The sequence below is a fragment of the Peromyscus californicus genome, unplaced genomic scaffold, assembly GCF_007827085.1.
Source record: "Peromyscus californicus insignis strain IS unplaced genomic scaffold, ASM782708v3 Scaffold_4__1_contigs__length_199733344, whole genome shotgun sequence".
Lineage (NCBI taxonomy): Eukaryota > Metazoa > Chordata > Mammalia > Rodentia > Cricetidae > Peromyscus > Peromyscus californicus.
In genome coordinates, this window is record NW_026294562.1 from 73,949,052 (window position 1) to 73,962,671 (window position 13,620).

General features: G+C 46.6%; 1 protein-coding gene and 1 non-coding gene across 6 annotated transcripts in view; both read right to left on the reverse strand.

The window, feature by feature from the left end:
- Positions 1-255: 255 nt before the first annotated feature.
- Plpp4 (phospholipid phosphatase 4) overlaps positions 256-13,620 on the reverse strand; it is a 127,559-nt gene continuing 114,194 nt past the window's right edge. For 2 of the 5 annotated variants that reach the window (XM_052712549.1, XM_052712547.1), the window contains 2 exons: positions 13,337-13,507; positions 256-811 (listed from right to left, as the gene is read on the reverse strand). In XM_052712549.1, coding sequence (XP_052568509.1) covers positions 612-811; positions 13,337-13,507 — 371 coding nt within the window. In that variant the 3' untranslated portion in view covers positions 256-611. The remainder of the gene's footprint in view (positions 812-13,336; positions 13,508-13,620) is intronic. The other 3 variants (XM_052712548.1, XM_052712551.1, XM_052712550.1) reach the window with 3 other exon arrangements.
- Positions 4,029-4,135, reverse strand: LOC128095722 (U6 spliceosomal RNA). Its single transcript, XR_008213334.1, has one exon. It is a non-coding gene; the product is annotated as a U6 spliceosomal RNA (small nuclear RNA).

Below are 13,620 nucleotides of genomic sequence, written 5' to 3' on the forward strand. Positions count from 1 at the left end.
GACTGACATCCTCACCAGCGTGCCAGCTCACTCTGTCCTCTGTGAATTCTTTGCTAGGGTGGAATTACATTCAGAACTGGCTCCCTAACCTAGACTGCAAGGTGGCAAGAATCTTGCACCCAGGACCAGTGAGGCAACCTCCCTACACAGGGAGCCCCTTGCTTCCAAAGTTAGAATGATCCAGGGACAGAGCCTACTTTGGGCCTCACTGTGAATCCTAACAACTTTTGACACACTCATGGTCAACACCACGTCTTCTGGGTGGGAGACTTTATTATATTTTACAACATGAACACAGAGGAGGGTGGGTGCTTCAGCAAACCCTCAGGTAAAGGAATCGCCGGATGAGCAAGCACGCCCACCCAACCCTCGCATCCTCCTTCCTGGTACTTGGGTCTCTCAGAGACTGTTCCTGGTGTCCCAACCTTACAAGTTGAAAATGTTGAAGGGAGACATGGAGAGTGGCAGGAACACCATCCACAGAACGGAAACTGGGGGGACTTTAAAGTAACTGATGAGAATCACATTACAGAAAATCCTTTCCACTGTGTAATGACATCAGGGTAGAAGAATGAGCCAGGGGCTCAGCGTCCATCTTCCCCAGACACCCGTCATACAGGACCCTCAGTGATCCCCTCCAGAGGCAAGCTGGGTGCACTGTCGGCTGTAGGTCTCTCCTCCTTCTTCAGTGAAGTGGGCACTCGGAGACTGACGTATGGTTTGTGACATGCCGTGTTGGCCAGAGGAGGGTAATGCTGTCTGTAGCAAATATAGGCAAAAATGAGGCCAATCACTCCTCCAACAAAAGAATCTAGGTAGGAGACAGGAAGTGGGAAAAAACCAGTTATTCTATTCTTCCTTCATGTACCCAGCCCAGATTTCCAGAAAGGTCTCTTCCCACTTGCCCTAGACGATGGATTGCTTTCAGTCTCTCCACCCTAAAGCCCTCCCACCCCCACTTCTGGAAGACCAAAGGAAAGAAAGCATACTGAAGGTGCAAACCGTGGTGGTCTCTGCAAACTGCCATCATTTCTAGCGCTGAAATGCTAAAAACCAAGGACTCAGACTACGGAAATGGCTCAGCATGGAAAACACTTGCTGAGAAGCCTGATGACCTGAGTTCTATTCTCAGAACCTACATAAAGTGGGTGGAGAGAACAGACCCTCCAAAGTCACTCTCTGACTTAGATGTGCACCACCCCACCCCGCCCCCGGCATTTTTTTTTAAAAATCAAGGACTTGACTCTGTGCCCCAGCCCATTAACTCACACCCAAGCATTGCATGAGCTCAGATTGGTATTTTGGATTTTTCAGAGCAGAAGAAGAATCCTAGTCATCTCTCTCACATCTGAACACCCGCAGGGGCTGACATTTATTTTTCCCTAGGCAAGTCTTGCTGGCATCTTTCAATCTTGCTGGTGAGCCACAAAACCCTAGCAGGTGTTCTGGTCTCTGCCTTACAGTAAGGGGTTTCTCGGGGATAAAATAAATCCTCAGAGGCATATGGTGAATAAAACCTTTCACAGTCCTTGAGACTTGGAAAACTCTTTCAAGCTCTGTAAAAAGGAGCTTGATCCCTCCAATGAGATGCAGGTATCGCTGAGATGAAGGGGTAATGAAGAGCAGATGAAGCAGGATGACTCATCTGTAGGCAAAGACAGGCTCCTTTACCACACAGGGCCTCCAGGAGCTCAGGAGAGACCCCACGAAGGTGGCCTACCCATCAACCCTGGGTGTGTATGTGATGCATGCCCCAACTTTCTCTACAGACTATTTCTGCCAAAACATCCTAACATAGTGGGAACCTCCCACAGTAAGAGAAATCTGAAACACATGTCGTAGTCACTGCCACGATCAGCTGTCATTCTCTACATGCCAATCCTCTCGTGAAGTCATGAAGACTTCCAACAGATAGTTGGAAGCACCTCCATTTTCCCCAGCATTCCAGTTTAATTCCATTGCTGTGGCAAATCCCATGACCAAAAGCAACTTAGGGGAGGCAAAGGTTTATCTCAGCTTACAGTTTCAGTCTATCATCTTGGGAAGCCATGAAAGGAACTTGAAGCAGAAACCATGGAGGAACATTGCTTGGTGGCTCAGCCAAAGACCTATGCTTGGCAAGCTTTCTTATATAGCCCAGAATGACTTGCCCAGGGAATTGTGTCACCCAGAGTGGGCTGGGCCCTTCTACATCAGTTAACAGTCAAGATATTCCCTGAATATACATGAATGCAGGTCAATCTGATCTGGAAAATCCTTTAATTTTAGATGCCCTTTGCAGGTGACTCTAGGCTGTATCAAGTTGACAGATAAAACTGGCCAGGACGTGGACTGCTGGAACACTATTAGCCTGAGTCTGTAGTCTGTGCTGGCCCAGGGGCTGTGTATACCTTTATAGGTTCATTCTAGGCTTGATAACCTTGTGACTTTCTGAGGTCCCAGCCTTCAAAATGCAACAGGGCTGTGGGATAAAGGCTATGTCCACCCTGGGTCAAACAAGGAATAACTCTTTCCACACTTCTTAGGAAGCCAGACACTGTGCAGTCACCTCAGGTAAGTCCAGTTACCTGCCTTTTGCTTCCTGTGAGACCATAATAAGGTGTGGTCAAAGCCTTGTATCTTTCCAGAAAGTGAACCTCGCAGTGTGTAGTTGTGTGTGTGATACCAGTCACTGCTGGTCTTGTCATAAGTATCTAGGCTCTACCTTGATCTATCAGAATAATTTTAAAAATGTCCCATTTTTAAATTTATTCAGTGCACGAATATACATATGTACATATGCACATGTGCACGCCACAGTTACTGTGTGTCAGAGGACAACTTTCAGGAGTAGGCTCTCTCCTTCCACCACGTGGGATCCAAGGATCCGAGCCATAAGGCTTGTCAGCAAACACCTTAACCCCCTGAGCAGTCTCGCTGGCTCTGTCAGAATTTTTAATGGGCACAAAATTTTGTATGTCACTGTCCTCCATAGAACCAACAACTGCTGCTGTTAAAATTTACAGTAGGCCAACAGGCAAACACAGTCTTCCCTAACATACACTTTAAAGTTCTTCCAAATAAATGTAGCATTTTAGTGTGTGTACTTTTATTGATCTACAATAGTAAAATAGGAAAATAACCAAGTATAGATAAGAGTGCTTGTATTCTAGACATTTCCATGATGGAGCATGGATGTCAAGGGCATGTAGCCCAATGTCCAGCTGCTGCTCTAATGACCAGAGTCTAGACTCTGGTCACAACAGCTGGTGAACCTCCTTCATGTGCAAATAGATGGAACTGCTCCTCTGCTCAGTGGGACCTCCACTGCTCCTCAGAATCAAGAAGGCCTGGTGTTAATCAAAGCTGCTCACGTGGCTCTGCCACATACTCCTGTCTTGTCTCCTTCATGCACCATCTTCCTGCCTATACTTGCTTATTGGTTGCATACATGTAGTTTCCATCCTGGGCTCAGAAAAGGATCCTGCTTACTCCCTGTCCTGCTTCAACACTTAACTCCTTATCTTCGTACCATGAAGCCCAGGGACACATGGTAGCGACCCCTCCCCACTCCTGTGCAACTCCAGTGGTGAATAAAGGCAAACTTTACAACTGTGGATGGTTAGCACTAGGTTTAGAACTCTATGAGGGGAAGGGCTGTGGGTCTTGTTGGCTGCTGACCCCTCAACACTTGGCCAATATCTTGATGCTCATGGTGGAATTAAGATTGTTGAGGGAGGTGAGTGCACAGTAAGTCAAGGGTTAGATTTGACTTCTGTTCCGTGTATCCTTAAGTGAGTCCTTTGTCACTGAGGTCCTCTGCCATCATGTTGGTTATGTCTGAGTATGGAAAAAGCACATGGCCATGAAGAGGATTTCTTTTTTTTCCACTTAAATTTTTTTTTTAACATAAAACAGGTTATAATTCAGTCCAGTTATTTGAAACTGGAAAATATTTTCTCTGTAGAAAATAGTAAAAATGATAACATTTCCCAATAAGCCCCTTTAAGCCAAATAATAGCTAAATTATACATGTAAATATTGATCAGAAAAAAAAGGAATGTTTCATGAATTTGTGTGTCATCCTTGAGCAGGGGCCATGCTAATCTTCTCTGCATTGTTCCAATTTTAGTATATGTGGGGCTGAAGTGAGCACAAAGAGGCCTTCTTGTATAAGAGTGATCTGACATAAAGGCCAGGAACACATATGAGCGAGTGTCTGCCTGGCCCTGATGAACAGCTATTAAGATGGGAGTGGTGGTCTTAGAGAGAATAGTAGAATTAGGAGACCATGGGCTTCAGGAGGTAGCCCATCCTCATCCATACCCAGGGCCAAGCAGGTGCACCTGGGACATGGTAATACACTCATCATCTACTCTCACCCCAAACTCAGAACATCCTTGTGGTGGGATCTTTGTCTAAGACACTACAAGCCCCTGCCAGGGTGAATCATTTCACTTCCCTGAGCCTTGGCCTCCTCAGATGTCACAACAGGACCTAAAAGCAGCTAGTCTCATCGTGTCCCTTTCACATCTTACTCCGGTACTTATGGGGAGCTCTTGATTTTTCTCCATCTTTCTTCCCACACAGGAAGCCAAGAGTCCAGAACTGTAACCTCAGGAACATGGCCATAATGTTTTTAAAGCATTTTATTTTATTTTTAAATGCAGTACTCTTTTAACAAAAGATTAATTGTGTGTGTGTGAGTGTGTGTGTGTGTGTGTGTGTGTGTGTGTGTGTGTGTGTGTGTGTGTGTGTGTGTGTTTGTGTGTGAAAGTTAGAGGAAAACTTGCAGGAATTGTTTCTCTCCTCCCACTATGTGTGTCCTAGAGAACAAACTTAAGTGTCAGACTTGACATCAGGTGCCTTTACCCATGGAGCCATTTTGCCAGCCCTTTATAGCATTTTAAATAAACTTGGAAAACATGCGTTACCCAGAAACCTGTAAAGCAGTATAGACTATGAATTCTTGAACAGGGCTTCCAGGCACAGTTAGCATCCTAGAATGAAACAGCACCGCAAATGAAGAATTTCTTCATGTAATCTATGGATACCAGTCCATAAAGCACATTACAACCTTTTCTAGTTCAAGGTCTTTGAGCTGCACTATTATTTCATTTTATTATCTTGTCCAAGCTCAGGGAATAGTCCCACAGGGTGTTACTTTTATGAGCATCTAAAATAAACCACAAAACCTAACCTGCATTTGAGCCATTGATTGTCAAACAGACCAAAGAGCTAAGTGTATGAATGACACCACCTGGCTTCTCTATGGCTCAGCATTTCAAGAGGAGGGTCATTGACTGAAGACATCTAACAACTCTAGGCATATGCTTCCTGGGCTCACTGAGGTTGCAACAAAATGGTGAGGCCAGCCCAAGCATCTTCCCATTTGATGGAACAAATGAAAAACCAAGAGGGGTGGGAAGCAACAGGAACAAGAGGTAGTCCTATCCAAGCCACCTTCAAGCAGTTACTCGAGGCTGCATTTATTACCAAGATGTGGACAAGAAATAACTTGCTTTATGAGGGAGCTTGTCACCAAGGGCTCAAGCGGGCAACTGCTGCTTCAATCAGCTCACACTCACATCCTGTTGACAGATATCAGGCAAGGGCATGCAGGTCTTCATTGGGAAAGAAACCATTTAGGATTGATTTCACCCCAAGAAGGGTAGCATGCTCTTGAAGGACTCAGAAAAGAAATGAATGGATCTCCATGTCTCTAGCATCCAAATGTTGCTGTCTCCTTACTTAGCATTGGTATCAATCTCTTAACCCATGTGTTTACTGTATGTGTATCAGGTATTAGGCATTGGAGTCAGGCCAAAGGAAGCATAGGAGACCCTGCTACCCAGAGTTTACAGCCCCAAGGGACAAAACAGATGCCATATAATGATGGCTTAACAGTGAGTTGCAGCTGTGATAAGCACCAGGAATGAGAAGTGGGGGGGGGGGGGGTCTGAGAACTGGTTCAGCAGTGTGGCCTTGACTAACCTAGAGCACAGGGTTATGCTGAGGGTAGAACCCAGAGGCTAAGACATTATGAAGGGATGTAGAGGCAAGAAGAGCATCTGCAGTTTTCTAGGAAGAAGGGAAAAATGCATAAAGCAGCCAAGAAAGGAAGAAAGGGGCTTGTCAGACTGAGAAACTGATGGTTAGCCCATCTAATAAAAGGGTTATAGGACATAAGGTCACCCACCAGGTTGGGATGAAGAATATTTTGTCACATTTCTATACAACTCTAATGAGCTCTCAGCATGGACCAGAGTCCCACTTCCCTCTGGGGCATCATCTGTGCATTTTGCAGCCTCATACCTTCCATCCTGTTTGGCACCCCATTTCCAAGACTGTCTGCCTACTAGATGGTGTCTAGGATCCTAGACAGCTTGCTCATGTGCATTCCTCAGAGCTCAATAGTTTCTATTCTGTAAATGTTTGGCAAACAGATACACTGAACATCATCTACAAGATACACCAAACTGTCAATGCTACTAGTCACAAAAGACCATTCATTCCATAGCACCTAAAACAGGCAAACTCAGAGACAGAAAGTCGATCAGTGTTGCCAGGAGCAGGGGATGGTGACTGTTAGTAGTAAGCTTAGGATGGTTGCACTATTCTGAATATGCAGATAGAACCCACGGCACTGTGCACTTCAAGGGGGAGAGCTTTATGGTGCCAAATTAGAGCTCAATGAAGCCTTTCTTTATAAAAACAGAGGGAGAAAACCAACACCAGATGGTTTCTAATGGGACCAGAAACTGTGACTTTGAATCCAGCAACCTGAGAAATGAATCTTTGCCTTCACAATGGGCACAAACCCATCCTCATCTTATGAGATCAAAGGACAGGAAATGACCTTACCAGGTCTTCCACAACCAATACACCAAGCTATGTACACCTGCTCCAAAAAACCAACATGAACAAGGGCTTCCTATTTGTGTTGGCAGGTCCCCAGGAAGGGAACATCCATTCCTATCACCATGGCAACATCCAACATCATTGAGTTCACTTGACTTGAGACCTTATATGTCTTGGGCTTTATGACCCAAGACACTCAGGCAAAATTCAACTCTGAAAAACTCAACAATTGCATCTGATCTTTTTGTTTTGTTTTGTTTCTGTTGTTCTTTTTATTTTTTCCAGTGAGTCTCTGTCTAATGAGATTCCTGCTTTTGTGACTGAGTTTCTAGAAAAGAATTTATATAATACCAACCTACTTAGTACACTGTAGGCTAGAGGCATATCAACCATACTGCCTTACTGAGCCCACAGGTACAAGGAAGCATGACCAAATAAATTCTTAAAATGCAAATTTAAATTTTTTACTTTTAAAAGGAAAGCTTACAGAAAATGTGCTTATTATATTAAAATAAGTTGGATGAGCTCAGAAAAAATTCATAGTGTCTGTGTCACCTGCCATATCCCACAAATACCAGTTTCTGGTCCAAAGCCTCTAGTTAAGCCAAGTGAGGGATGGAAGCCGGCCAAGAAGGCCAACATGGAGTCCCACAAGGACACTGGGAGCCCAGTGGGCTGGCATCGTCTGTAGAGGGGACTGTTTCTTGCACAGCAGTGTCTGCTACTCAGCTACTGCTTGGAATGTTGTCCTATAAGATGAAGTGAGCTAAGTTCACGATGTTCCAGCTCCATAGTCTAACACAAGACCCTCTCCCCGCAGTGGGCAGGGCAGTGGAAGGGGGAACTGTGGAGTGGTCTCTTGAAGCCCACAACTACTGGACCCAACAGCAACTGTCCTGTGTCATCTGTGCTCCTACATACTTCCTGTTTGTCTTTCTTTCTGTTAGGATGTTACAGGGATCCAATGTCCCACACACTGTTGAGCATTTTCTTCCGTCTCTGGGCAGCTTTCCCCATTGCCTTAATACAGACTGGCCAAGGATGTCACCAGTGCAAAGAATGTGACCAGTAAGAGAGGAGCACGTGATAAGCCATGTGCATGTTTGTAACCCCAGTACTCAGGAGGTTGAGGAAGGAGGATCTTGAGTTTGAGGCTATCCTGGGTTACAAGATGAGTGACTTCTAGGGCAGCCTGAGCACACAGTGAGGCTGGCTCAAATAAGGCAAAACAGAAGACAAAGGGACAATTTAGGCAAAATCATTCACTTATTTAGCACATATGTATTGAGCGGACCTATGTCCTTTTAAAATTTCTGTCAAATTCCCAACCCCTTATAACATAGTGTGACAGTATTAGGGAACTGGGTCTTAAGGCTTTGAATTCACTGTGGAACCAAAGATGACCTTGAACCAAAGGAGACAGAACCCAGGGCCCCATGTATGACAGTAATCACTCTACCAAGTAGCTCTATCTACAGCAGAAAATGGGTTCTTTCTAGAATATGAGGTCATTGGGCTGGATATTTACCCAATATGGCTGGTGTCCTTATAATGAGGTTAGGGCAGACAAAGGCAGAAGGAGTGATGTGAAGAGATGCATGGAGGACAGGGACAGAGCCCGGAACTCTACTTCTACAAGTCAAGGAACATCTTGGATATGAGAAACTGGGAGAGGCAAGGAAGATTCCTTCTTCAGGTTTCTGGGACAGCTGTCCTGACGGTCCTTTGTCCAGCCTCCAGAATAGTAAGACAATATACTGCTGTCGTTCTTAACACCTGATGTTTAGATGTTTGATCTAGAAAGTCTAGGGAACTCCATCAGAAGACAGCATGTGACATGCAAACATCCCTGCCTATATTGGAGGGACCGGTCAGTGACATAATTCTGCTCATTTACGTATCATTTATGGCTGCCCTCACATAACTGTCACAGAAATGGTTTATCTACATAAGGCCAATGTATAGTATTTACAAAGTCTGCCTTCCTCCCCTTGTTCTAGTGAATAGGAACAGACAATTCTCATTGCGCACTATATTAGTTGTTAGAAGGTAGCAAATGAGTTAGGGTAGAGGGGCAGGATATGAGGGGAGTGCTGTGAGTGAAATGATATGTCAAGTCTATACCAATGTGATGTATGGAACAAGGCCAGAGGAGGGCAAAGGGCCACTGTACACCCACGTCAAGGAGGATAGGGTTGCAGCACATGAAGAAGCCAATTCAAAGGCACCATGGTGAGATAAGCCTAGAGTGTTCAACGAACAGCAAAAAGCCACATGAGCAGGCAGGTCTGAAGGGTGGGATTTTGTGGGTCACTGCAGGATCTGGGCTCTGATGTTGAAGGAGCAGAGCATCGATGGAAGAACTTATGGACAGAGCCACGGTCCTGAAGGCTCACTGGCTAGAGCTCAGGGACAAGGATGAAGAAGACCAGTCAGAAGCATTGGACCAGCATGGGGAGAGGGATTGGATTCTAGAACTATCTTGAACATGGAAGTCCACAGGAAACCACAGGAAGCTGAGAAGAGAAGCATTCCCTGAATAAAGTGAAGCAAGGTGCCCATGGAACTCGGGAGCAAGCAACATCTTTCCTCAGGGAAACTGGGCAATGGGCCAGCCAAGTGCGGAAAGATGCAAAAGGCCCAGCTGAGGAAGACTCCCATGGGCCTCGTTCTGTCTGTCAGGTGGGCTCTGCATGGCCGGATGAGCACCAGGGGGCTTCAGACTGCTCCTACTCCCCTGAGCACTAACATAGACATGGTGCGACCATGGGCATCTGGGCTCTGAGGTTCCTTAACAGCATGGAATGTTGTGAGTTCAGCCATGCCACACAGATAGCCAATGGAGGGGAGATACGTTCACTTGGAATGGAATTAACTAAAGGGTGAGCTGCAGGGCCAGATTTTGTTCAGCCTAGGGCTGGTAAGTTTCTGGTGGGAACAACCATACAGTCCTAAGAACCCCTTTCAAGTCCCTTCATTTAGAAAATCAAACGATTGCTTCTGATAGCCTAAGAGAGACCTGGTGAATCAATCTCTCCCAGCCCCCTCTCTTTCTTCTCCTCCTCCTCCTCCTCCTCCTCCTCCTCCTCCTCCTCCTCCTCCCCCTCCTCCTCTCTCTCTTTCTCTCTCTCTCTCTCTCTCTCTCTCTCTCTCTCTCTCTCTCTCTCTCTCCCTCTCTCCTTCCCCCACTCTGTGTGTGCCTGTGTGCCCATGCATGTGCCTTTGTGTGTGTGTGCACATGTGTGTGTCTCGCATGTGCCTGTGTGTGCCTGTGTGTGAGCTTGCATAAGTGCTAATACACCCTGGGATGGCACCAAGTACCTGTTCTTACCAGTCCTAGCTCTGGTTCTTCCCTGACCAGGAACCACAAAATGCACAAGAGAGAGAAAGCAGAGGCAGAAGCTGCCGTAAGGCATGCCCTGTCCTTCTCTGCATGGATTTTCCCCAGCATGGGGATTCTACAAATTTCAAAGTTCAAATGCTTTGTGTTCATGGTTAAACACAAAGGTGAGCCCTGCTGCCAGGCACAGGGCCCTGCACTGGCACCCCCTGTGAGTCTCTCTGGCTTCCAAATGACCTGAAGTCAACCTACCACAAAGTCAAGGGGAGCATCCGCCACACAGAGTTCTGATATCGATCCAGCCAGCTCTCTTCCTTGGGAAGTTTCGCTAAATATTTAAATGTAGCCCTATCTACGCCTATGCCCCATAGTGCCCTTGTATATTTAGAGTGGACTAGGGAGGTCGAAATAACAGAAAACAACCATTGTAACTAACAGAGCAAGCCATGTGAGATTATGGGATATTGATTAGATATGAATATGTAACGAAGTAATTGGTTGTTATTTCCATATTTGATATCATTGCTTAAATCATACTGAAATGGAGTTGTAAAATCCCATAACAACAATGTTGTTAACTAACATTAATAATGAGAAGGACTTGGGCTTTGCCGGCACCTATGGAGTTCCACATGGATTTTCACCTTGATTGATGGTCCCTGCCCATGGTCACTGGGCAGCTCAGTTCACCACAGAGAAACAAGCAATTTGTCTCAATCAAGCATCCTGCCTCCACCATCCACCTACACTGCAATCAAAGGCCTCGCTGCTCTGTGTCTGCCAAGCTCCAAACCTCAGAGGCCACCCCCATTTCTCTCCAAACAGCTGAGCACTGAATAAATACAATTTCTCATTCTTTCCTCTTGGTTACATTACTCAGCCACAGAGAAAAGGGCAATAAGCCGGGGGAGGGTCAGAGAGGGCTGAGGAGGTGCACACCTCACATCTCAGGTCGTCAGAGGGCTGAGGAGGTGCACACCCCACACCTCAGGTCGTCAGAGGGCTGAGGAGGTGCACACCCCACACCTCAGGTCGTCAGAAGGCTGAGGAGGTGCACACCCCACATCTCAGGTCGTCAGTACAAGATTGTTATGCAAAGATGAAGGGGGAAAACATCAATTCTAAAACTTTTTTTTTAAAATCTTGGGACAGGGTCTCATACATCTTAGGATGAGCGTGAACTCATTGTACAGCCAAGGATGACCCTAAACCTCAGGTTACCCTGCCACCATGACCCTAGTGCTAGAATCGTGAATGTACACCACCACATCCAATCTATGTAGTGCTGGGGATGGAACCCAGTACTTGATGCATGTTAGGCAAGCGTTCTACCAATGAGCTACATCTCTAGCCCCTTGAAGTTCTTCCTTGTTTCCCAAATCCAACCTGGTCAATTAAGAGTGGCAACTCAGTATCAGTTGCTTGTAGACAGATCATGTTGCGAAAATGCACCTGCGGCCAAGTCAGTTGTTTAGGAACCGCTACACATCCTTCCTCAGTAACAGTGAGGAAGTCAACAGAGATACCGATTTGCAGAGTGCCTCTGCATTTACCAATGACTATTTGTTATTGCATTCAGTCTATGCCAGTGCTCTGTGAAATATTCAGATATTATTCTATGGGCAAAGAAGAAATTGGAGCTCCCTGGGAAACAGGGACACAATTCACACATGGCCGTTGGTCCATACTGTTCCTGTTGAGAAATGCCCTAACCCTGCAGGCCACAAAGGAAAACACTGCTAGAGCCAGGCTGCAGTGAAGACACGCCCCTGTGCTGTTGACTCAGGGACTTTGTCCCTCCTTCCTTCATGTAATGTGGTTTTCAAGACACCAAGCACTTCCTTCAACTCGGTGGTGAAAATAAAGACCAAGGGAGGGCTGCAGCTCCAGCCCCGTGGTCCTTTCCTTACCTCCTCCATTCAGGGGGCACTGGATGCTGATGCGTCCCGCGTCTAAACTGTGCTTCAGCATCTCTTCCCCACACCCTGCACCTTCTAACTCTAAAATGCCATTTCAGGTACATGGCTCCCAAGACATGAGCTCCAAGAGGGCTGGGAGTAGACCAGAAGCTGGGAGGGAGCAGGAGGAGAAACTGGCTCTTTACTGGTGACTCTCAGCAGTGACCGGAAAGGACGGGATCCTTTGTCAACATGCAGACCCCTGGGCACCACATCAGACTCCATCCTACTCCAAGATACAAGTCCAGGACTCCGTGGAGAGGGGTGAGGCTGATCAAGGTGGTCTGTGGATGCCATTTTGGGAAGCCATACCATAGATCCTGCTGTCCCTGGAAGCCACAACTACTTTGACTGTCACCTCTGTATCTGCTCCCTGTCTATTATGGCAGGTGGCGATTCTCTTTCAGGCCAACTGAGGAGCTGCAGTTTATTGGCAGAGGCATGGTGAGGTCAGTCACATTCCAGGAATAAACCCTTCACTTGCTTGTGATTTAGATTTTAATGAATATCCTAGGACCGACACATGGAAGCAAGCTTCACCCCTGCCTTGAGACAGAGGCAAGCTTCATCCCTGCTTTGTGATAGAAATCTTGCCTTGAGACAGAGTAAGTCTCAGGTCAGCCTTGTGATAGAGGCAAGTCTTGCCCTAGCCTTGTGATAGAGACAAGCCTCACCACAGCTGTGTCAGATGCTAAGTCTCACTCTAGCCTTGAGACAGAGGTAAATCTCACCCCAGCCTTGCGATAGAAGTAAGCCTGACTCTAGCTTTGTGGTAGCTACTAAAAACATTGATGCTATAGGTCCCTTGACTGGACATACCCTTTGGCACTGCCTCTTTGGTGAGAAATATGTCCTTGGGGACTGGATTTAAAATGGAAAAGGAGCCAAAACCAGCTTGGCACTGAGTCTGGGGACCAGTCAAGCAGAGAAATCACATCTGGGCCTGAGGCCAGGGTGACTACACTGAAGACCTGATATCCTGGCAGGACTTGACAAAGTTTTCCTGAGAACAAACGAGAAGACAGAAATCAGCAGGGGCAAGATGAATGTCAGGACACACAGGAAGGGGCCCGTGTCTTTTATGACATCTAGTCTGGCTTCTGACAACAGGGACTCAGTTCTTCCCAGTTCAGTGACTGCCCAACACCCATCCCTGGAAGAAGAGTGAGGCCACGCTGAGGACTGAGCAGAGACTCACCTTGCCAGTGATGCTTGTAGTCACACATGCGGGACAGGGCGATCATCATGGCGCAGTACAAGGGCAAGATGGCAGCACACAGCCGCCAGCTCTTGCCCCGCCCACTCTCTGTGAAGCAGTGCAGCTTGCCAGCCAGGTAGAATGTGGTGAAACCAAGGCCCGAGAAGGCAACTGCCAAAGAGAAAAAGCAGGCATTACCCTAGCAGGTGAGCAGTAGCAAGAATTTGTGTATCTCAGCCTTCCTGCCTGCCATCTTCGTGCCCCAAGGTCAAGGCCAAGGCCAA